Source organism: Colobus angolensis, unplaced genomic scaffold (genome assembly GCF_000951035.1).
Source record: "Colobus angolensis palliatus isolate OR3802 unplaced genomic scaffold, Cang.pa_1.0 Scaffold150, whole genome shotgun sequence".
Lineage (NCBI taxonomy): Eukaryota > Metazoa > Chordata > Mammalia > Primates > Cercopithecidae > Colobus > Colobus angolensis.
In genome coordinates this window covers 7,541,811-7,565,966 of record NW_012114600.1, presented here as the reverse complement: position 1 = coordinate 7,565,966, position 24,156 = coordinate 7,541,811, and the positions used below count along the sequence as shown (strand labels likewise).

General features: G+C 36.3%; 1 protein-coding gene across 1 annotated transcript in view; it reads right to left on the bottom strand.

Annotated features, from left to right (window-relative positions):
* Positions 1-22,786, bottom strand: part of SLC2A13 (solute carrier family 2 (facilitated glucose transporter), member 13) — a 426,909-nt gene extending 404,123 nt beyond the window's left edge. The window contains exons 1-2 of the mRNA XM_011936118.1: positions 22,642-22,786; positions 1,085-1,365 (exon numbers count right to left, since the gene is read on the bottom strand). Of these exons, the coding sequence (XP_011791508.1) occupies positions 1,085-1,365; positions 22,642-22,786 (426 nt within the window). The remainder of the gene's footprint in view (positions 1-1,084; positions 1,366-22,641) is intronic.
* Between the last annotated feature and the right edge of the window lie 1,370 nt (positions 22,787-24,156).

The following is a 24,156-nucleotide window of genomic DNA, read 5'->3' as shown; positions in this document are numbered from 1 at the left end:
TGTTTGTTCTGGAGCAATTCAGGGCTGCATTCTCCCATTTCTATAGCTAGTTTCCACTCTCATAGCCAGTCCCTCCTCAATGTATGCTTATTTTAAAGGAATGGTACATTTGATTCTTTGAGGACAGAGATAAACTATCTCCTGTGGTGAATCCCAAACCTCCTTCCATGGATCCCTGACCTGTAAAAGAAAATTCACAATATGCATTCCACTCATGTAACATGTAATTCCCAGTAACAGAAAGAAAACCCAAGACCCTGATTTTTTATTCGGCAGGCAGTCTCCACCTCCCTGCCCCAACATGCTAACCAAAAGGTGGGATATCTTCTCTCCTGAGAATCCCCACTGTTGCCCTCCATGAGGCATTGTTTTAACAGCTTCATTTACTTGAAACAAAGCAAAGATGACATGATTTGCAAATTAATTTTTTAACTGTTGAGTGAATGAACAACAGTTGGTTCATTTGGGGTTTTCCCCCCCTTTAATTTAAATGTTTTTAAATTACTTTATACAGTTCCGCCTTAAGGGCTAAAGATTTTTGTTTTGTTCTGTTTTGTTTTGTTTTTGAGACAGAGTCTTGCTCTGTCTCCCAGGCTGGAGTGCAGTGGCGCTATCTCGGCTCACTGCAGCCTCTGCCTCCCAGGTTTAAGCGATTCTCCTGCCTCAGCCTCCCTAGTAGCTGGGACTGCTAAAGATGTTTTGTCCCTCTGATTTGCTTTCATTCTTCAGGCTGAGGGCAAAAAGTCAAGCATCATAGGATTCTCTTCCTACAATTCCACTGCTCTTTTATTTCCCTTATTTGAGCAAAAGCTTTCTTAGCCTGGGGCCTATTTTTCATGCAGCTAAAACTGTTTTCCTTTTAGACAAAAGGATTTTGTGATTCCTGTTTCAATAAAAACTTACATTAGAATTTGTCAAAACTGCTTTCATTTTGATTATCAGTCACGATTATCTCTACAATATAGCACTTTCCTTGCCAGCAACAAGAAAAATAAACTAATGAACCCAGAGGGCTTAACAATTTAAATTTTATCGTCTGGCTTTAAAGCAAGGCTCTACTGTCATTCCCAGGGATCAGTTAAACAGAGAGAGCCTTTAGATCGGCAGCAATGAAATCTTTAATATTCAGACCTCGGACAATATTGCAGGTGAGAGCGCGCATTTTCCGCGGCGTACCACGGTACAGTAAAACTGCGCCCCCTGGTGGTGAACCAATTCCCACGGCTTCTGAAGAGAAGGGCTCCGCAGATGAGAAGCTTCTGGTACTTTGGCAGTTCCCTCTTGCTGAGATGAAATAAACTACTTTTTGTTTCAGCTGGTGTAGTGAACGTCTTGGTTCCTGAGCATCCCTTGCTTGAAATTCAGCTTTGAGGTCAAAGAACAAGAAAGTACTTAAAAAGTTCTGTTACGTATTAGGACAGTTATGTACCTGCGGTCAGGTTACATTTGAAAAGAAATGTGACGTGAAAAAAAAGGCATTGGAGACCGGGCGCAGTGGCTCACGCCTGTAATCCCAGCACTTTGGGAGGCCGAGGCGGGTGGATCACGAGGTCAGGAGTTCAAGACCACCCTGGCCAGCGTGGTGAAACCCCGACTCTACTAAAAATACAAAAATTAGCCGGGCATGGTGGCAGGCCCCTGTAATCCCAGCTACTCGGGAGGCTGAGCCAGAGTATTGGCTGAACCAGGGAGGCAGAGGTTGCAGTGAGCCGAGATCCTGCCACTACACTCCAGCTTTGAGGACATTTGCTTTATTACAACCTCCAGGAACATGTTCCAAAGCAGTCTAACAATAAAGAAAGGCCAAAAGTCCCTTCTCAATCATCTTTCCCACCATAATAGACCCCTTTCGCCAGAGATAACCACCTCCACGACTTTGAAATGTATCTTTCCAGAACTTTCTCTATGCATTTATATGCATGTGTATGTACATAGTAAAATACATATACATGTACTGTTGTTTTATTTGTTTGTTTTTGAATTGTTTTGGTTGCAAGAGTTAGAAAATCGAGATCAAACTAGTTTAAGCCAAAATAATGGGAAACAGGGAGTATGTATTGGCTATTGTGAGAATCTGAAAAGTCTCTAATAAGTTGGCGTCAAGTGTAGGTGGATAAAGGACTAAAAACACTAGGATGTCACATAGAGGTCCATTTTTCCACTCTGCTTCTTACTCCTTAGGCTCCATTCTTAAATTTTATGTGGTGCTCAAAGGGCTACAGCAAACTCCAAGCCTTACACCTGAGATACTTTGGATATTTGTCCCCACCAAAATCGCATGTTGAGATGTAGTCCCCCATGTTGAAGGTGAAGCATGACCAGATGTATTTAGATCCTGGGGGTGAATCCCAAATGAATGGCTTGGGTCATCTCCTGATGATAAATGAGCTCCTTCTGAGTTCACAGGAGATCTGGTCCTTTGCTTTCACCGTGTGATGTGCCTGCTCCCCCTTTGCTTTCCACCACGATTGTAAGCTTCCTGAGACCTTTCCAGAAGCAGATGCCAGTGCTGTGCTTTCTGTACAGCCTGCAGAACCGTGAGCCAATTAAAGCTCTTTTCTTATAAAATATCCAGTCTCAGATATTTCTTTATAGCAACAAATAGCCTAATATTTCACTCATGTCTGAAAGGACAGAGAAAGAGCCTCTTTCTCCAAAGCCCTAGCAAACTTTATATTGTATCTAATTGGATTTGCCAGTCGTGGACCCATTCCTGACCCAGTTACTATAGACTGGGAGACTACAGTTTGATGATCAGGCTAGGGCCAATCAACACCCACATCATGAGCTGTGAGTGAAGGTAAATTACATGGGCTGAGACTATAGGAGGTTTTCCCATCAGAAATCTGATGTACTATTTTGCCAGAAGTCAGGTGAATAAATACTGGCAGTAAAACCAACATATTTGAGTTGCCATAAGTAATTAGTAAGTTAACATGGCATAAAATACAAGTAAACCATTTCAAGAAGGAAGAACTGGCTAAGATAAAAAATTATATTATATAGAGATCAAAGAGAATGAAAACTCATGGAAAATCTTGGATTTTTATTATAGAAAGTCAATGAAAGGCCAGATACAGTGGCTCACACTTGTATTACCAGCACTTTGGGAGGCCGAGGTGAGTGGATCATCTGAGGTGAGGAGTTCAAGACCAGCCTGGCTGACATTGTGAAACCCCATCTCTACTAAAAATATCAAAATTAGCTGGGCATGTTGGCGTACCCCTGTAATCCCAGCTACTCGGGAGACTGACATAGGAGAATCGTTTGAACCCAGGAGGCGGAGGTTGCAGTAAGCCGAGATTGCACCACTGCACTATAGCCTGGGCAACAGAGAGACCCTCTCTCAAAAAAAAAAAAAGAGAGAGAGAGAGAGAGAGAAAGTCAATGAATGGTGACTGCTAAGAATCAGAATGTTATTTTGATGGCATTTTCTTCACGAAACCTAGTAATGCCAGAATCCCATCCTTTTGAATATTCCTCCTCTCTGTATGTATAATAAGCAATAGCAGCATCAGAATAAAGATATTATATTATTAATAAGTACAAAGGTAAAGTATGGGTCCTATGGCTTAGTTATGAGGTATAAGAGATACTTGGGTGTTTAGTACTTCCTGCAAGAAGCTTTCTTTGACTTGCTCTAAGGAGGAGGAGGAAAAAGATGAAAGGAAGGAGACAAGAATGGAGGGAAATAAGAAAAGATGGTCACCATACCCCAATGGCCAGTGCCCTGTCTAGATCTGCCACTACAGAAAGACAAGGAGCAGGAAGCACAATGAAGCATGAGGGATGGATGACCTTTTAACATACACTGACCCTGCCCACTAGTAACTATAACCCAATCAGCAATAGAGCCTGTGACACATCATTATATCATCTCTTCCTCCTTTGGATAGGGAGAGTTGCAATGTCTCTTTCCCCTCAGAGACTTTTAAGAGAGCAATTTTAATTAAGATAAAATTAGTAGAAATATCAAACATAGGCTGCATTTTCTATAAGTCTCTTGCTAAATGTAATAAAGAGTAGCTTCAAGAGTTATCAGGATCAAGGGAAAGGCTGTGAGCAGGGATTAGGTATGATATGAATTTATTTAGATGCTGAAGTAAAAAGAAATAGTCAATTCAAGAGCTGGAATGATTGACAGGACAAAGTCCCAAAGAAGGCGGAAAGGATATGAGCAAGAACATACGGGGTGAGGCAAGGCTAGCCTAGTCATAGGGAGGAAGAGAGACACTTCTTCCTCTGAGAAAAAGAGGCAGGGATACAAAAAAGAATGTCATCATAAGAAAGAAGATCATATTAATAACAAGAATAGGGAAAGAGTTTTGTTAAATGGATAATCGTGTGTATTTGGGGGTGACGGGTAGAGTGAGCCTAGATGTAGTCACAAAGATTCCACTTCATGTCTTCACTACACTGTTTCCTTGACTGTGTAACCTTGGGCAGCTTATTCTTTATAAGCTTTAGTTTTCTCTTCTGTAACTGGGAATAATAATACTGTATTCGTAATTGGATGATTTCAATTCTAACAGATAATCCATATTCAAACTGTCCTGAACGCTACAGAAATATAAGGCATGAATCTGAATGGCCAGTGTTGGGCAACATCAGGAACGGCATGATCCGCTTTTTCCAAAAATGTTATGAAGGAGCCAGGTTCTATCACTTTCTCTACTCCGCTATTCTTAGCATATTGGGTTTGCCCTCCACTGGCTTCCCCCAAAGTGACAAGAAGGCTTCAACATTTTCAGGTGTCGTAAGTTTCCAACGTATGCACATAAGGATAGTACCTAGTTCCTATCCTCAAATGTAATATATTTCAGCTAGTAAAATAGCCACATGACCAAATATAAAAGAAACTAATAATACATAGCACAATGTAGTAAATAATTGCTACAGGGGAAAAAACCAGAGTAATTGAATTTTGGTTGTGGAGTGTCAAAAGTATTCTTTATTGACCCAGATGAATAGCTACAAATGATCAAAGTTAAAAAGAAACAAACAAACAAACAAAAAACCCAAACAATTTGGCTTGTGAATTCAAGGAATGCCCTCATTAAGCAGGATCCAGTGATTTGAAATGAGAACAATGGGAAGTATTTGTTTCAAAGTAGACTCACTAATGAAACTAACAATTCACTTTGTTTCACTGAGATGTGATTAATTTGGTTTGAGATTGGTTTTTCAGGCAGTTCCAATATTTGAGCTAGTTAGTGGAAAACAATTTTATTTTTATTTATTTATTTATTAAATTTTGAGACAGGGTCTTGCTTTGTAGTCCAGGCTTGAGTGCAGTGGTGCCATCACGGCTTACTGCACCCTCGACCTCCCAGGCTCAAGCGATCCTTCCACCTCAACCTGCCTCCTGCTTCAGCATCCCAAAGTGCTGGGATTACAGGCGTGAGCCACCAGGCCCAGTGGAAAAGACCTTTTAAATTGAACTTGCAACATGATAAGCTTCTTGCTGTTTTAAACAATTTTATATATTTTGTTTTGCATTTTGAATCCAATTTGTAAACTCAATTGTAACACTCACGTACCACTGTGACCCTACTTAGCCAAATTGAACGGATTTATCAAGTTAAAACTAAGCAAAGTATGCAGCTGAAACAATCAACATATATTTTATAATTGGCTAATGAGGGGAGTTATATAAATTAATAAATTCCTCTTTCCTTACACCCTCAACTCAAAAAAACCACAAACTTTAAATTTGATAATACAAATTGTGTAATTCATTGTCCGTATAATGTTGCATGGTATGAACAAACACTGTTTGGAAAGATACTTTTGTCTTCGCAGCCAGTAGTACTTACACATGCAAAATAAAATGATCATTTAAATTAACTTGAGCAAAAAACATTTCAGCAAGAGTGGCCAACGTCAATATATCTAAAAACATGCCATTGCAATTTCCCTCCAGATTCTCTCTCACAATTTTTAAAATGTTGATGTGGGTTGGCTCTGTGTTCCCACCCAAATCTCATCTCATAATGTAATCCCCACATTTTGAGTGAGGGACCTGTAATCCCCACGTGTCAAAGGAGGGAGGTGATTGGATCATAGGGGCAGCTTCCCCCATGCTAATCTCATGAAAGTGAGTTCTCCTGAGATCTGATGGCTTTATAAGTGGATGGCGTGAACCCCGGAGATGGAGCTTGCAGTGAGCTGAGATCCGGCCACTGCACTCCAGGCTGGGGGCAGAGCGAGCGAGACTCTGTCTCAAAAAAAAAAAAGAAAGAAAGAAATTCCTCCTTCATGCTTCTCTTTCCTGCTTCCCTTTCTGCCGTGACGGTAAATTTCCTGAGGCCTCCCCAGCCATGCAGAATGGTTAGTCAATTAAACCTCCTTTGTTTATAAATTATGCAGCCTCCGGTAGTATCTTTATAGCAATGTGAAAACGGACCCATACAAATGTATACCATGGAACATTTTTATACCTAGATTACACTGAACCACCTTTGGGTAATGCTGAAGTTGATTTTCATGCTAAGAGTCAATAAACGTGAGACAGAGATCCTTTATGGTGGAAGTAAGAGCATTCACTACTTTCTTCCTGTGATTTTCTTAAACTGGGAATTCTTTTAGAAAACTTATCTTTGTAGGTGCAATTAGAGAGGTTTGATCTACAACTTGGCCTGCAATTAAAGAAGGGTGAGCGTCCTTAGTACGTAAGAGCAAGGCCTGTGTTTGCTTTGTTTAACAGTAAAGCCCTTGAGACCAGCTAGTACAGTACTGTCGCATGTAGGGGCTCAAATGTTTACTCCAAGAACATATGAATGAATTAATGAATGGCGTCAGTCTGTATGGACTCTGATTGACTTGGGTATGTAAGTCATGACTTTCCACATTTAAGGATAATATAATGACAACTTGAAGTAACACGAAGTGCCTGTAGAGCATGACATCTAAACCCCAACTCTAGTCCATCCAGTGGTCAGATTTTAACTGGGCAACCAATCAGACATAGAATGTTTTTTTCTTAAGAAACACATTGCATAAATTATAGATTTTAATAGAAATATACTATTTTTTGAGCATTTGCTTTATGAAAAGCAGTTTATTTTGCACAGTCCTTAATTGTTCTCATTCTCAAGCAGGAAAACACACATGCTCATATGTAAAAATAGATGATGATATAAATTATTGTATACCAAAGAATTGATAAAGACAAATTTCTAGTCAAGTTCACGGGAGACAAAAAATGGATGGGCTGAAATTTAAAAACTATTTAAATACAATGATTTTTTTTCTCCATTTCAAGACAATAATATGAAAAACAAAACTGTAACAAAAATAGTTATTCCTAATTGGTACCAAAATTATTTATGAAATGTTAGCCGATCAAATTAAAGAGTTAATAATTTACTTTGCTTCAGTTTTAAAATCTACTTAGTTTCTACCTTTATCGGGCCTATTAGTGATCACTGTCTGTTTTGTCATCAACTTGGGGAGTCTAGATTGCAAGTAGCAATGCACAACTTCTGTGTGTATTGGCTCTGTATTAATGAACGTCTTACTTAGCTACTAACCAGACGTGTGATCACTCTGCCTATCACTCTGTGGTTTTGCACATTCTTCTAAAGAAAAATTTTCAAAGAATAGAAATATTACACAAATCCATAAATCTCAAAACATAGACTAAGAATCAATACTTTGAAAATCTTCGAAAAAAATCTTGAAAATTTTGAAGATAAAAGCTAAATCTATATACTTATCAATCAATGATCTCTCATCTCGGAAAATTACTCTGAGCTCTGTAGAGAACTAGAAAGAGATGAACCATTTTAGTAGCTCTCCCTAGTACTAAAAAGAAAAATAAAGCTTCCTAGTGGGAAAAAAGCATTCCTCAGAATGCAATACAAAAAAGAAATGTGTTTCTGAGCTGAAGAGCTAAGATAATTTCATTATTTTCTTTGAGTTATTTATTTGTTATAAGAGATGTTTGGATGAGTTTAGAAAAATTCAGTAAATATGTTATTGCCACTGGCTAATGATGACAGATATTCATCAGGGAGTCATTTGATAAGAGAATAAGAATGCAATAGTGCACTGACAAGAAAAGCGAAGTCAATTTCTTCTGTATGATCTCTGTTTTGTAAAATTGCCATGAAATTTCCATGCAGGAGCACCACAGTAATCACAGCTATTTCTCACAGACCTACAGGCTAAGTGTAGACTGAGCTTTCAATTGTCATCCTGATGGATGAGAGACTCACAGTGTGAATGATGGGGGGAAAGCAGTCAACTAATATACATCCATAATTTTAAAGCATTTGCTGATATGAAAAAATAAAGCTTTAGGTTTCTGTTATAGTTTAGGTGTATAGCAAAATTGCTTTGTGTCTTTATTTTTAAAACTATGTTTTCAGCTTGGATAAAATTTATACATACATTTTATCTCTCAGAAGATAGTAGACTTTTATTATACTTTTTGATCAGTTCCTACATTTGGACCCTTTTTCTCTGTTTAGGATAGTGCCTGGATTATGAACATTGCCTTGCCAAAATAGAAAGCCAGAAGCTCACTTTCCCAGCATTCTCCAGAGTTAGGGGCAGGCAGGCGACCCAGGCTTGGCCAAGCAACAAATCTGCACAAGATTACCAGAGCCGTTTCTTAATGATAAAGGGGGTCATTCCAACAAGAGGACATAAATCTAGAAGTTAAACATCTAAAAACAGAGCTTCAGCCTGGGCAACATGGAAGACCTTATCTCTACAAAAATTACAAAAAAATTAGCTAAGTGTGGTGGGATGCACCTGAAGTCCCAGATACTTGAGAGGCTGAGGTGTGAGGATCACTTGAGCCTGGGGAGGTCGAGGCTGCAGTGAGCCATGATTGTGCCACTGCACTCTAACCTGGGCGTCAGAGTGAGATCCTGACTCAAAAATAATAAAGTAAAATAAAATAAATATAAATAAACAGAGCTTCCAAATGCATGATAGTGATGAAATAAAAATAGAAAAAAATCACACTTGAGTCAGAGATTTTAATACTTTGTCAGTAATTGATAGAACTAGTACACAAAAAATAGTATGTAATAAGGATATAAAATATTTGAATAACACTATCAACCAACTTAACCTTAACCTTAACACTCCATCCAACAACAGCAGATAACACATTTCTTTCAAGTACACACAGAACATTTACCCAAGTTAGAGCATATCTTAGATTTTACAACTAATCTTAACAAATTTAAGATTTAAGACATTCAAAGTATATTCTCTGACTATAGTAGAATTCAGTTCAAACCAATAACTCCCAAATATTTAGAAACTAAAGAGCACACTTCTACATTAACCATAGGCTAAGGAAGGAGCTAAAAGAGTGATTAGAAAGTATTTTTGAACTGAATGAAAAGGAAAACATAATAGATCAACATTTGTACGATACTACTAAAGCAGAGCTAAGGGGAAGCTACAAGCTAAATGCCTGTAACAGAAGCAAAAAAGCACCTCAAATCAGTGATCTCAACTTCAATCTTAAAAAACAAAAAAAGGAAGAGAAAATAAAATTTTAAGAAGAGAAGTCAAAGAGGGATCACTGAAATGGAAGACAGAGACAATAGTTTTAGTTTCAATCAATGAAGCTAAAAGCTGGTTGTTGAAAAAGATGAGTAAAATTGATAATCCTCTCACAAGACTGATCAGGAAAAAATGATAGAGGCTACAAATTATCAGTATCAGGAATGAGAGCTGTTACATCATTGTAGATTCCACAAGTATTAAAAGGATCATAAGGTAATATTATAAATATTTCATACTGGAAAAATTTATGAAATAGACATACTCCTTGAAATAGACAAATTACCAAAGCTCACTCAAATAGAAATAGATTATTCGAATAGCTTTATGTCTATTAAGAAACTATTTGTAGTTTAAAACTTTCCCATGAGGCAAATTCCAAGCTCAGTCAACTTCACTGGCAAAGTCTACCAAACATTTAAGGAAAAAATAATGTAATTCTATACCAATTCTTTCAGAAAATTGAAGAGTATGAAATACTTCCCAACACATTCTGAGATCAGCATTACCCTGATTCCAAAACCAGACAATTACAAGAGAGATACAAAACATTTTCTTTATGTACATAGATACAAAGATTCTAAACAAAAATTTAGCAAATCAAATCCAACAATATATTCAATATATTAAAAGAAGGATAATACACCATTTGCTGTTCCTTTTCTTCTTTCCTAAGGTTGAAGCTGAAGTCATTCAACACAGCAAAAGACAATTAAGTGGGGAAAGGACAATCTTTTCAATAAATGATGCTGGAACATTTGGATATCCACAGGCAGAAAAATAAACTTCAATCCATAGCTTAAGTCATGTACAAAAATTAACTCAAAATGGATGATAGAATGGAAGGTGAGAATCTAAAACTGAAAATCTTCTGGAAGAAAATCTAGGAGAAAATCTTTGCTACCTTGCATTAGGCAACGACTTCTTAAATATAATATTAAATGAATAGGTGTGGTGGCTCACGCCTGTAATCCTATCAGTTTGGGAGGCTGAGGCAGGTGGATCCCTTGAGGCAGGGAGTTCGAGACCAGCTTGGCCAACAGGGCAAAACTCAGTCTCTACTTAAAAAAAAACAAATTAGAGAGGCAGGGTAATGCACATCTGTAATCCCAGCTACTAGGGAAGCTGAAGCATGAGAATTGCTTGAACCTGGGAGGCGGAGTTTGCAGTAAGTCCTGTTGCGCCACTGCTCTCCAGCCTGAGTGACAGAGTAAGACTCTGTCTCAAAATTACTTAATTAAATTAAATACCAAAAACACAATCCCTAAAAGAAAAACACTGATCATTTAGATTTCACCAAAATTGGAAATCCGTCTACTTCAAAAGATGCTTTATGTTTTAATTGTACTTGTTCACATGCAATTGTCAGAAATAACACAGAACAATCCCATGTATCCTTTACCCAGTATCCCCCAATGGCAACAGCTTGCAAAACTACAGCACAATATACAATATCACAACCAAGATATTCACACTGATACAGAACATTTCCATAACCACAAGGATCTCTTGTGCTGTCCTTTTATATCTACACTGACTTTCCTCCTGCCCTCACCTTCTCTTTGACCTCAGATATGAATAATCTGTTCTCCATTTCTATAATTTTGTCACTTCAAGGATGTTATTTAAATGGAATCATACAGTATATATACAAACTCTTGGAAGTGACTTTTTTCACTCATCATAATTCTTTGGAGATTAATCTAGGTTGTTGCATGTATCAGTATTTCATTATATGTGTATATATATAGACTTAGATCAATATTCTCTTTTTTTTTTGCCTATGTATCTCCATTGGCTTCAGCACCAGCTTTGTGGGAAAGGCTATGATCTCTTCTATTGGACTACTTTTGTATTTTTGTCAAAAATTAGCGAGGCCTGTTTATGGGTATTTCATTTTATATATATATTTCATTATATATATATATCATATGTAATATATATATTTCATTATATATACTTCATTTTTTACATATATACATAGAGAGAGAGATGTGTAGTGTTTCATGGTATGGGTATACCACAGTTGGTTTAACCATTCACCCATTTGAAGACTTGGGTTATTTCCAGCATTTGGCTATTACTTATAAAATAGCTATAAATATTTGTGTACAGGTTTTTGTGTGAATATAAGTTTTTCATTTATTTGACATAAATACCCAAGGATGTAATTGCTGGATTATTTGTTTGGTAAGTGGCTTGTTTACTTTTTTCAAAAAGTACCAAAATGCCTTCCAGAGTGGTTGTACCATTTTACATTCCTTCATTCTCTGGATCCAGATCCTCCAGATCCTCATCAACGTTTGGTGTTGTCTCTTTGTTTCTTTTAGCCATTTATATAGGTGTGCAGTGTTATCTCATTATGGTATCAATTTGCATTTTTAAAAGGCTAATCATGGTCACCCTGTTTCCATGTCCCTATTTGCCATCTGTGTATCCTCTTCAGTGAAATATCTCTTCATGCCCTTTGCCCATTTTCTTATTGGATTGTTTATTTTTTCACTCTTGATATTCAAGAATTCTTTATGTATTTTGGATACTAATCTTTACTTGGATATGTAGTGAGCAAATCTTTTCTCCCAATCTATAGCTTTCTGTTTATCTCTTAACAGAGAGTTAATAGCTCTTAATTTTGACAAAGTCTAATATCATTTTGTTTCTTGTATGGATTATGTATTTGGTTTCAAGTCTAAGAACTCTGCCTAACCCTAGGTTCCAGAGATTTTCTCCTATGTTTTTTTCTAAAAGTGCTATAGTTTTATGTATTATATTTAATCTCTTGACCCATTGTGAATTAATTTTTGTATAAGGCATGTGACTTAGGTCAATATTTTTTTTTTTTTTTTTTTGCCTATGTATCTCCACTGGCTTCAGCACCAGCTTTGTGGAAAAGGCTATGTTCTCTTCTATTGGACTGCTTTTACGTTTTTGTCAAAAATTAGCTAGGCCTGTTTATGGGTTTATTTTGGAGTTCTCTATTTTGCTCCATTGATTTATATGTCTAATCTTCTCCCAATACCACACAGTCTTCATTACCACAACTACCTAGTAAGTCTTGAAACTGAGTAAACTGATTCTTCCCCCATTCATTCTTCTGTTTTGAAATTGTTTCAGCTCTTCTAGTTCCTTTGCATTTCCATATACATTTTAGAACAATCTTTTTTTTTTTTTTAATAGAGACGGGGTTTCAATCTTATATATATCTGCAAAAATTCTTACTGAGATTAATGATAGAAATGTGTTAAACCTGTATATCAATTTGGGGAGAATTGATACCTTTACTATATTGAGTATGTTGAGTCTTCAAATCCATGAACACGGTTTGTCTTTCCATTTATTTAGATATTCTTTCATTTCTTTCATCAGTATTTTGTAGTTTGGGGTATACAAGTCCAATACGTGTTATATTAGATTAACATCTAAGTAGTTCATTTTTTTTAGTGATCATAAGTGGCATGTATTTTTAATTTTGGCATCCACATTTTCATTGAAACTCTAGGGAAATATAATGAATTTTTGCATCTTAATCTTAGACCTTATTAGTTCTAGATGTTCTTTTGTCAAAAGGCACTTCTTAAAGAATGAAAAGACAAGTCACAGATGGGTGAAATATTTGCAAATCATATATGGGATACAGGACTCATATCCAAAATATATAAAAAGCTCTTGACACTCAATAATAGCAAGCAACTCAATTAAAAGATGGAAAATATATTTGAAAAAATACCTTGCCAAAGACAATTTAAGGATAGCAAATACATACATGAAATGATGCCTGAAATCTACTAGTTATTAAGAAAATGTAAATTAAAACTATAATGAGGTATTACTATACACCTAATTAAATGCCTAAAAGTCAAACCTACTGACCATATCAAGTGTTTTGAGGATGTGGTGGGACTGGAACATTCATCTGCTAGTAGGATTGTAAAATGCCATGACTATTAAAAAAATACTTTGGCATTTTCTTTAAAAAGTTAAAAATATACATATTATATGATCCAATCATTTAACCTTAAGTATTTGCTAGAGAGATGAAAGCATAAGTCCATCCAAAGTCTTGTTAATGTTCACAGAAGTTTACTTGTCATAGACAAAAATCAAAACCAACCAGAATGTGCATCAACAGATAAAAAGACAAATGAGCAGTTATAATATGTATCTATACACAAAAAACTAATCAGCAGTACAAAGTAATGACCTATTGATACATGTTACCACATAGATGAATCTTAAAATAATTATACTGAACTAAATAAACCAGACAAACCAGTACATATTGTTATTCCATTTATTTAATTATTTTGAGGCAAGTTCTCACTCTGTCACCCAGGCTGGAGTGCAGCAGTGCAATCATGGCTCACTGAAACCTCGACCTCCTTGGCTCCAGCAATCCTTCCACACCAGCCTCCCAAGTATCTGAGACTACAGGCATACATCACCACTCCCAGCTATTTAATTAATTATAATACAGATGAGGTCCCCCTAAGTTGCCCAAGCTGGTCTCGAACTCCTGGACTCAAGTGATCCTCCCATCTGAGCCTCACAAAGTACTGGGATTACAGGCATGAGCCACTATGCTGGGTCTGTTATTCCATTCACATAAAGTTATATTAAATGTGAACTAATATATAGCTAAAGAAAGCAGATATTGGTTGTCAGGGAATGGTATTGGTGGGAGTAGGGGAGAACAATAGGAAGAGATTTCAAAGAAGTTTTGAGGAAATATTTGATCTAGATAGTTAATTTCATTATCTTGATTGTAATGATGGTTTCACAGGTATGTACATATGTCAAAAGTGACCAAACTGTACACTTTAAATATGTGAAATTTCTTGTATGTCAATTATACTATAATAAAGTTGTTTTTTGTTGTTGTTGTTGTTGTTGCTGTTGTTTATTTTGTTTTTGTTTTCGAGACAGAGTCTCTCTCTGTTGCCCAGGCTGGAGTACAGTGGCACGATCTCGACTCACTGCAAACTCTGCCTCCTGGGTTCAAGCGATTCTCCTGCCTCAGCCTCCTGAGTTGCTGGGATTACAGGCAGCCACCACCACACCTGGCTATTTTTTTGTATTTTTAGTAGAGATGGGGTTTTGCCATGTTGGCCAGGCTGGTCTTCAAGTCCTGATCTCACATGATCTGCCTTGGCCTTCCAAAGTGCTGAAATTACAGGCATGAGCCACCATGCCCGACCCAATAAAGCTGTTTATAAAGCTTAAATGCTTACATAAGTATTTTTTTAAAAAGGACTTTTTTTCCTATTTTATATGCGGACTTTCATTTTGTTTTGTTTGTTTGTTGTTAAGCATGCAATATCTTTTTTCCATAAGAATGGGAAGGCTGGGTGAAAAATATAAAGATTTGTGTATCTGATAACATAATGAAGCTGCCATGTCAGCAGTTTTCTGCCCAGTTCTATATTCCTCATACATGAGAAAATTAAAAGTACTTATTTTTTTTAAACAATTGATCTTTGGAATTTTTGTTACATGCAGTGTAACTCAAATTCTGACTGATTCAGAAGTTGTAACTGAATTGTCGAACTAAGCCATTGGAATATTTAAAATTGAATTATCATCATAGTATCAATAAGAGTTGTGTGTCCTAGGAAATAGGAAGTATACGTTTTAAATATTAGACTCCTTCCAGATCAAAGGTAGCCAGGAAATGCATGTATACATCTTAAGTGCTTACAAAGGACAAAACCAACCATGCAATATAAGCAGCTAGGCTAGGAGTGTGAGATGTCTATGGAGTTGGTGGAAGAATCAGATACTTGTAAGCTGAACCCAATGATGTGATTTATTTGGGCTATAAGTCACACTGATATGTGATAAAAAAACAAGTAATGCTAAACCTGTTCCATGAGCCCCTAATAAGAATCCAAAAGAGCCAAAAACTCTGGTTGTGAAAGCTCAAGTGTTGGGAAAGCGATGCTGAAATGGTCTTAAGATGACGTAATTATTTCCTTACTAAGTAAGCATCCTCTATTAGAATATTTAGAATTAAGTACAGAACTGTTAAAGAAAATCAGAATTATCATATTAATATTTCTATGTTATGGAATCTGAGCATATTTGGAATGTCCTTGAAATAAAAAAGAAAATTGGCTTTTTAGAGAAACATACGAAACATTTAATTCTAATTTAAAATGATTTCTTTTGTTATTGATTTAGACTTTATTAAGGGTAACTTAAAATATTTAAGAGAACTTAAGAATCAAATTATTTAAAAGCTTATCATCTCTTAAGAACTAATTTTATATTTGAGAGGATTTTAAGATACGCAACTGAAATATTTAAGAAGGAAATTGAATATTTTGTAAGTATAGTTTAAAAATGTTTTAATATATTGAATGGAACCTATCAAACATTATTCAGAAACTGCTAAAATTTGGCTCTGCACAGTGACTCATGCCTATAATCCCAGCACTTTGGGAAGCCCAGACAGGAGGATCACTAGAGGCCTGGAGTTTGAGATCATCCTGGTCAACATAGTGAGACCCCATTTCTACACAAAAATAAAATAAATTAGCTGGGTGTCATGGCGCATGCCTCTAGTTCCAGCTACTCCAGAGACTGAGGCAGGAGGATCCCTTGAGCCCATGAGTTCAAGGCTGCAGTGAGCCATAATTGCATCACTGCACTCCAGTCTGGGAAACAGAGCAAGATCCTGTCTCAAAAATTAAAATTGGCCAGGCACGGTGGCTCAAGCCTGTAATCCTAGCACTTTGGGAGGCTGAGGCGGGCAAATTGCCTGAGCTCAGGAGTTCGAGACCAGCCTGGGCAACATGGTAAAAGCCTATCTCTACTAAAATAAAAAATAAAAATAAATTAAAAAATTTAGCTGGGCATGGCGGGGTGTGCCTGTAGTCCCAGCTATTCGGGAGGCTGAGGCAGGAGAATTGCTTGAACCTGGGAGGTGGAGGTTGCAGTGAGCCGAGGTCATGCCACTGCACTCCAGCCTGGCAACAGAGCAAGACTCTGTCTCAAAAAAAAAATTAAAATTAAGATTAAATAAACTGCCAAAATGCAAAGTAGAATGTATTTGTCTATTGAACATAAAACTTAATAAACTGAATTCAAATTTTAATATCATAGGAAATGATCCTTTTGCCATGAAAAACTGTTCCTAAAGATATAAATATCTCACATTTAATAAGAACTTCTTGTTTTCATTATGAACTTTGCGCCACATTTCTATTGTCTCTTAAATTAGTTTGTTTTTAGCCTACAAATTATCTTGTCACTGAGTTTTCAAGAACATAATTCTGAAGGTTGAAGAAAACTGTATATGTATATGTGTGTTTCTTTTATTAGACTCTGAGTTTCACGAAAGCAGATATTACATTATATTCTTCATTATCTTCTGTGGACTTGGTTTAGTGCTTGGAATAAAGTATGTTCTCCATAGCTACTCACTAGGAAGTAGTTGAACAAATTTGCTTGCTTTTCTTAAATAGAAATGTTCTCCAGTCCTTGTACACAATTAATCACAGCATGAGAACCGTTGGTTCTTGTACACAATTCTCAGAGACTTGCGGCTATTTAGCCTCTGGGTCCACTACTGACTGTTGTCCTTGATTCCTGGCAGATATACCAGGAACTTTTGGTAATAGTGGTGCCAGAATTTCACAGAGACTGGGGAAACATACTGTGTTTGCAAAAGGCAGCCTTAGAAGAAACGTTTGTCTACCTACTCCATTATAGTTTATATCATATAATTTTCATGGTTTTGCTTATTAATCTATTAAGTCATTCATTTAACCTTTCTTTTTTATGTATTTATTTAAATAGAGATAAGGTCTTGTTCTGTTGCCCAGGCTAGTGTGCAGTGACACAATCGTAGCTCACTGCATCCTGTAACTCCTGGGCTCAAGTAACCCTCCTGCCTCAGTATCCCAAGTAGTTGCGACTTCAGGCACATGCCACCACATCCAGCTAAATTTTTTTAATTTTTTAATTTTATGAGACAGGGGTCTTGCTATGGTGACCAGGGTGGTCTCAAACTCCTAGTCTCAAGCCATCCTCCTGTCTGGTTCTCCCAAAGTGCTGGGATTACATGTGTGAACCACCATGCCCAACTTAACCACGCTTTATTTTGTACCTACTACATGCCAAGAATGATAGTAGGTCTTGGGATAACAGCAGTGAATAGGAGAGACACAGTCCCTTCCCTCGCAGAGCTTTTTTTTTTTTTTTTTGGTTTGGAATTAATTTTTAGTCTTAAGAAATAAAATAGGCTGGGTGCAGTGGCTCAAGCCTATAATACCAGCACTTTGGGAGGCCCAGATGGGAGGATCATTTGAGTACAGGAATTTGAGACCAGCCTGGGGAACATAGGGAGACCCTGTATCAACAACAACAACAAAAATGTGAAAATTAGCTGTGACCAGAACACGAGGCATCTTGCTAGGGGTAGGAAGGTGATGCGGGGTGAGATGCTTTTGGAGAAATAGTAGGGATGAGATCTCTAGAGTCTTATGGACTTTTAATAAATTTTTTTGTTGAACCTCTTTGATGTTTTCCTCTCTTCTCTTAATCTTTTGAACTCTAGAATATGATACTAAATCATTAATTTAGTCTTCAATATTTTGCATGGTATTCTGCTCCTGCTAGCACTTTTAATTGCTACAGTATAATAATAATAATTCATTTTTTAATTTCAAAAACAATTTCCATTTGTTTCATGTAATTTCCATTTTTATTGTTAATTCTGCTATCACCAGCTTCTCTGGGGGCTTTTAAGGCCTGCTTCTAAAATAATTTATCTAATGAACATTCCACCCATAGGTAATTTTGCCTACGTATTCTTATATTTGTTCCTTTGTTCCACAAGTTCCCTAAGGCAAGTTTTTTACTCCTTCCTACAGATAGACCATTGTTTTCACTGCTTACCTCTCATGCCAACTGTAGGCCACCATGCCATTATAGCTTTGTGTTTTTCAAGAGTACTTTATAATTTTTAAAAATTCAACTCTATATTTCTGCTTCTGAATTTCCTCATGTAGCCTTTTCCTGTTACTCAAAGAAATATACCTTTGAGGGGACTTTGGAGATTCTTTGACCTTCCACCTTCATTTTACCAACAAGCTCTTTTAATTTATGATCCCTTATGCAATGTTTAACAGTCTAATATGTAATGCTTCCATTTCTTAGTATCTTTTCACTTAAAGTGGCCTAACTTTTCACAATACCTGGTAGTGGTCAGTTTGTTGTTATACATGTTCATGCAGTCTTTCCTAGCCAAAGTTGAAAATAAATTATTATTTTTTTAAAAACCCTACAAACCAAGGGTTAATTATCTATAAATTCCCAGGTAAATACTTTTGTTATTTGCAAGTCTTTTATACCAAATGTATATTCAAGTTCATAAGGTAATAAAAATGTTGCTAATAATATTGACTATTCAGCTGGAAGTAAGCAAAGTGGTGAATAAAGCAAAAGATGAGTACTCACATTGATTGATTAGATTAGATCCTCTTTTTATATTCTGCCATCCTTCACAAAGCTTCCTAGGAGATAAGCAAAAGGAAAGCAGTGAGACTTCCCCAGTTATCAGCTGGGAGCTCCTGGCAAATCTGCTTTCACCCAAGGCTTGGAGGAAATCTATGTGTCTTCCTCTCTTCTTTCCCTTCATTTGCCAAGGCTGTTCTCTCTTGGTTAAGTCCTTGAATGACTCAACATTGTTTTTAAACATGTTTAAACATTTATTTTGCCACTAGTCATCTAGTCTGTTGCTAACAGGAGAAAAGTCTAAGCAGTATTTCAGAGAAATTATGTTTCTCAGGTATTGGAAAGGAAAGTGCTGATCTATGAATGTTGCCATGGAGTTAGTGTCTGCTTACAATTGCATTCCTTCAATGGCAGGTAAAGAGCAGTCCAATTACCAGAAAAAAGCAACAACTCATTTTGGCAAGATAATTAATTAGATATTTTGAAATTTTATTAGATATTTTGAAATTTATTAGATATTTTGAAATGTATTAGATATTTTGAAATATCTGCATAAATCATTTTCTTACTCTCCAAAGACTTTTAAATACATCTGCCCCAAACAATATTACTAGCTATTTACAAAAGCAAAATCTTGGTGTTAAAATACTACAGGGATTCTATAATAAAAATATTGAACGTCTTTTTTTAAGCACCTTGGGAAAGAAGAAACTCCATTTAAGACAAAACTCTTTATAAAAAGAAAATACTCCTATATCTTTAAGAGTCCTATGAATAACACTATTTATTTGATGAGAAAAGGTCATTGCTGATCCTTTCCGTGGTTGCTCATCCTAAGGACTAGAATATAAGGCCAGATATTTTTATTTCCTGTTATCTTACTCACTGCTGCTTTCCCATGTGGGATTTCTATTAACTTGAAAGGTAGCACCAAAGCCAGAATAGATGTGTGTATAAGAACATAAGGAATGTCTCAACACCTGTGGAAAAATTGATAAAACATATACATACATACATACATACATTGTAGTCCTGTCTTTTGCCTTCAACCTATGGCTTTTGTATGCATGAAAGAGAAAAGAGCATGTTGACTAATGAATTGTAAATTAATTGTCACTGTTAAAAATACATATATCTTTAAGATAATAGGGTAAAATTAAATAAGTAAAATCACAGCACTGTCTATAAAATGAAAAGAACACACCTGCCTCTTTCTGCACCCCACCCCAACTCTACCAAGATCATCCCCTGAAGCAACCAATGTCAATGGTTTCTGTCTTTAGTTATGTTGGTGGTTGCCAAAGAAGATAGATTTACCCTACAGCTAAGGATACTTTAGCTTCCTGGCCCTCCAAATGCATAGGTCCCTTCCAAAACTGGGAGAAGCTCGGTAGTGGATCCAAATTTTGTGGGTACCCAATTTACTCATCTGGGAGCACACCCCTTTAAGAAAAATAACACAGAATTACAACTACACATTGTTAGGGCTCCTCCCAATGCTTTGCAAAGGGCCCCTGCAAGTCAGGATTCCTGAAACACATTTCATTAGTTTCACAGTCAGTGATTGCCATTTCTAGATTTACCAACAGCATTCAACAGCATCTGTTGATTGTCTACTCAGAAGCCAAGAGACATTTAGCATGCCCATCCTACCTCTCAATTCTCCTTTCCCATCTGCCTTCTAGTTTTTCTTAGGTGTATTGAGTTATTGTATTTATAGTTAAGGCTTACAGTCACTAGAATTATATTTGTATACATTGTAGTTTCATTCTAAAATCTTTGAAAGGAAAATAAATCTCCGTGCCCCTTAATCACTAGGCCCAAGGAAAAAGTCAAGCTGGGAACCGCATCGGGCAAACCTGCCTCCCATTTTTTTTCTAAATAAGATAGCTACAAAGATAAAAAAGCTACATATCTCCCTTATAATGTTCCAAAAAGGAAATTCCTTGTGGACCTCAAGATTTTTACCCTAAAACAGTTCTGTTGAATTTCACCCTGGCTTATCTTCACAGGTGCGAGACAAAGGACAGAACTCAAAGTCATCCCTCTGCTCACCTGAGACAAATGCATATCATTCTTCCTCGGCCCTATTGTTTACATAAAATTACAGATTCACGGAACCAGACTAAGGCATTAGTGACTATTCTCCTACCCCTACTCTCACATGTAAATTTGGTATTCAGTGACAAGCTTATCAAAGACCCAAAAGAATGCAACCTTTTGTCTCTTATCTACCTATGGCATGGAAGCCCACCCCCGCTTTGAGTTTTCTGGTCTTTCTGGACCGAACCAATGTACATCTTACACATGTTGATTGATGTCTCGTGTCTCCATAAAATGTATAAAACCAAGTTGTACCCTGACTATTTTGGGCACATGTCATCAGGACCTCCTGGGGCTGGGTCATGGGCGTGTCCTTAACCTTGGCAAAATTAACTTTCTAAATTGATTGAAACTTGTCTCAGATACCTTTGGGTTCACAAAGCCAAGTATGTTTACACATATACAATAGTGTTTTGTATATGTGTTTGACACATATACAATAAGCACATATACTATTGTATATGTGTAAACATACATACTTTAAATATACATACTATATATAAATATTTTCTATTGAATCAAGTAATGTAGCTGGATGAATAAAAATGTAAATACAACCTTGTATCTTTGAATTTTGCTACTCTAAGGAGAATTGTCCAAGCATCTTGGACTTTCTTCCCCACTTCTTTTGGATCAGACATAGCAGGCCTTGTTTCTTGTATCCTCTGTTTTTCTTTTTTAATTTCTTTATACATTTTCTGAATTAACTCCTCAAATAATTTTTATTTAGTTTTGTAAGAGGTTAAGTCCATGAACATCCTTCAAAATGGAATGACTTCATAGACAATTGCTAGTTTCAGAAAATGTTCTTTGTGCAAAACATTCAAAGGTATGTTTAATTTAGTTATCTCTATGTATTTTACCATAATAACACATCTTTAGGAAAAGTTTCAGGTAAAATTATGAGAATTAAAGAAAGCATGGTAGGCATTGTGAGGTGATGTTTAATTTATCCCAAAGTAAATGAGGCCATTCTGAGATGGAGTCCACCCTTGTATTTGTTAGAAGCCATGCATTAATGTGGATAAAAGCAAAAAGGAAATGGTAGACATTACATAATTTAACCAGTAGAGTTACTATTTTCTAAAAATCTAAGCATTTTTTTTCAAAGGGCTACCCTTTCTTTCTGTTTTCTCAGTATTCAAGTTGAAAAAACCCATGCCTTATAAATCACAAATTCTCTTAATTCATGTTTCAGAATGACTTCAGCAGTACAGGCTCTCCTTCAACAATTTAATATACTGTAAGTAATCACCCTTTTGCATTGAACGTTTTGTGGAATGAATTGTTTATGTTCTGCAAAATGAGGAAAATAAGCCACCCAACTAAAATGTTTAAAACTCTTAAAAAATATTATATTCATGGCATCAAATAAGAGATTATTATTTTCTTTATGCCAAGTTTCTTAGTACTTTTTAAAACCATTAGTGGCAGAGAAAGAAGAGAATACTATTCTATGTAACTTTTTTATATTTGCACAAAGAAAATGTGATCATGATGTATTATGTTTACATAAACTGACGTGACCAACATGAATAGTTTTCATGTACTTACTATTAGTCTGAACAGCTGTCCCGTGAGAAGCAATGTCTTCGCAACAGTATGAGTAGATTGAAGCAGGGAATATGGAGAAGGCTTTGGATTTCTGCTTTGGTTCTCCCTGATCATTATGTTCGCCTCCTTTCTCCTCCGTACCCATATTATCCCCCTTGCCATCTTTTCTATCTTAATACGTTTCAAAAGTCTATCCATCAATTTAACACTTAGCCCTGTGCTAGGTCATGTCAGGCAACCCCAAAGAAAGAAATAATAGAAATAGAAAGTAGTTTCCACTCAAGCTCAGATGGCAACATTCCTGGATAGAATTAGAGAACATTGATGGTGGATTGTACCGTGTGGGTTGTCAATATAACAGAGGTTTGGAGAAAGAAGTGATCTTGGTGGGTTGTAATTATGTATTGTTTGAGATTCTTTGATTGCTAGCAACAGAAACTGATGGTCTAATGTATGCGGAAAAAAAAGAGAAGTTTATTGGAAGGAGATCATGGCTGCCTGAACTGCTTGATTGTGTTATAAGAATGCTGGCCCTGGAACGATTATGCTCTACCTGTTTTTCCATCCTTGTGTCACTTTACTCACATATCAAAATCCCAGGAGAGCATATGATTGTTCTGATTTAACTCAAATAACAATTATTTGGCCATGGTAGATGAAGGTACCTTGATTTACAACCTACAAAAATTAGATATGTGTTCTATTTCTGCCTATGATAGAACAGGCAATGATGGAATAGTATATAAGCCGGCAATTTGAAAGCGCCTGCCTGTGAATTTCTTGTCTATTCTTAATTACACCTTTGTTCTTAGTTTGGAATCACAACATGACAATCCAAAGAATCCAAACCTAGACTTCCTACAAATATTTATAATTATAAATTGAACAATACCTTTTTACTATTCCAGATGATGGTTCTGAAGGCAACAGGTCTGAGTTGAAATTCTGGCTTAGGTGTTTAGTAACTGTTTAACCTTGGGTAAACTACTTCCCACACCTCCGCAGTTATTTACCTCATAAGATTATTTTAGGGATTAAGGCCAATTCATATAAGAAGCTATCACAGATATGCAAAAATAAATGGAGGCATTACTGAGTAAACAAATGCACCTGGATTAAATATAACTGCTGAAGTAGATAAGAGCCCAATCTTCTGTTGAAAAAGCTTTGTCCCGTTCACATTTGCTAACAAATTATTAGTTTAACACATTTCCTTCAAATCCTTATTGAGTGAGAAAAAAGTATAAATTATTTTAAATAGAAAAAAAACTAACACAGGTATTAGAGTTTTTGAAAATGATTTATGAGAAGAAGATCTCATTTAACACTTGTATTTTGAGACCTTTACCCACCTGGTTTTTTGTTTTGTTTTGTATGTAATTAAAGGTGATTCATAGTTTGAGGTCAAGTTTACAAAAGTATAGTGTCACCTGCTGCTGCTAATAACACCATGTATGACCTGTTCTTTTACCACTTTCTAATTGTTCTATTTACCATGTTCAATACTACATTCCA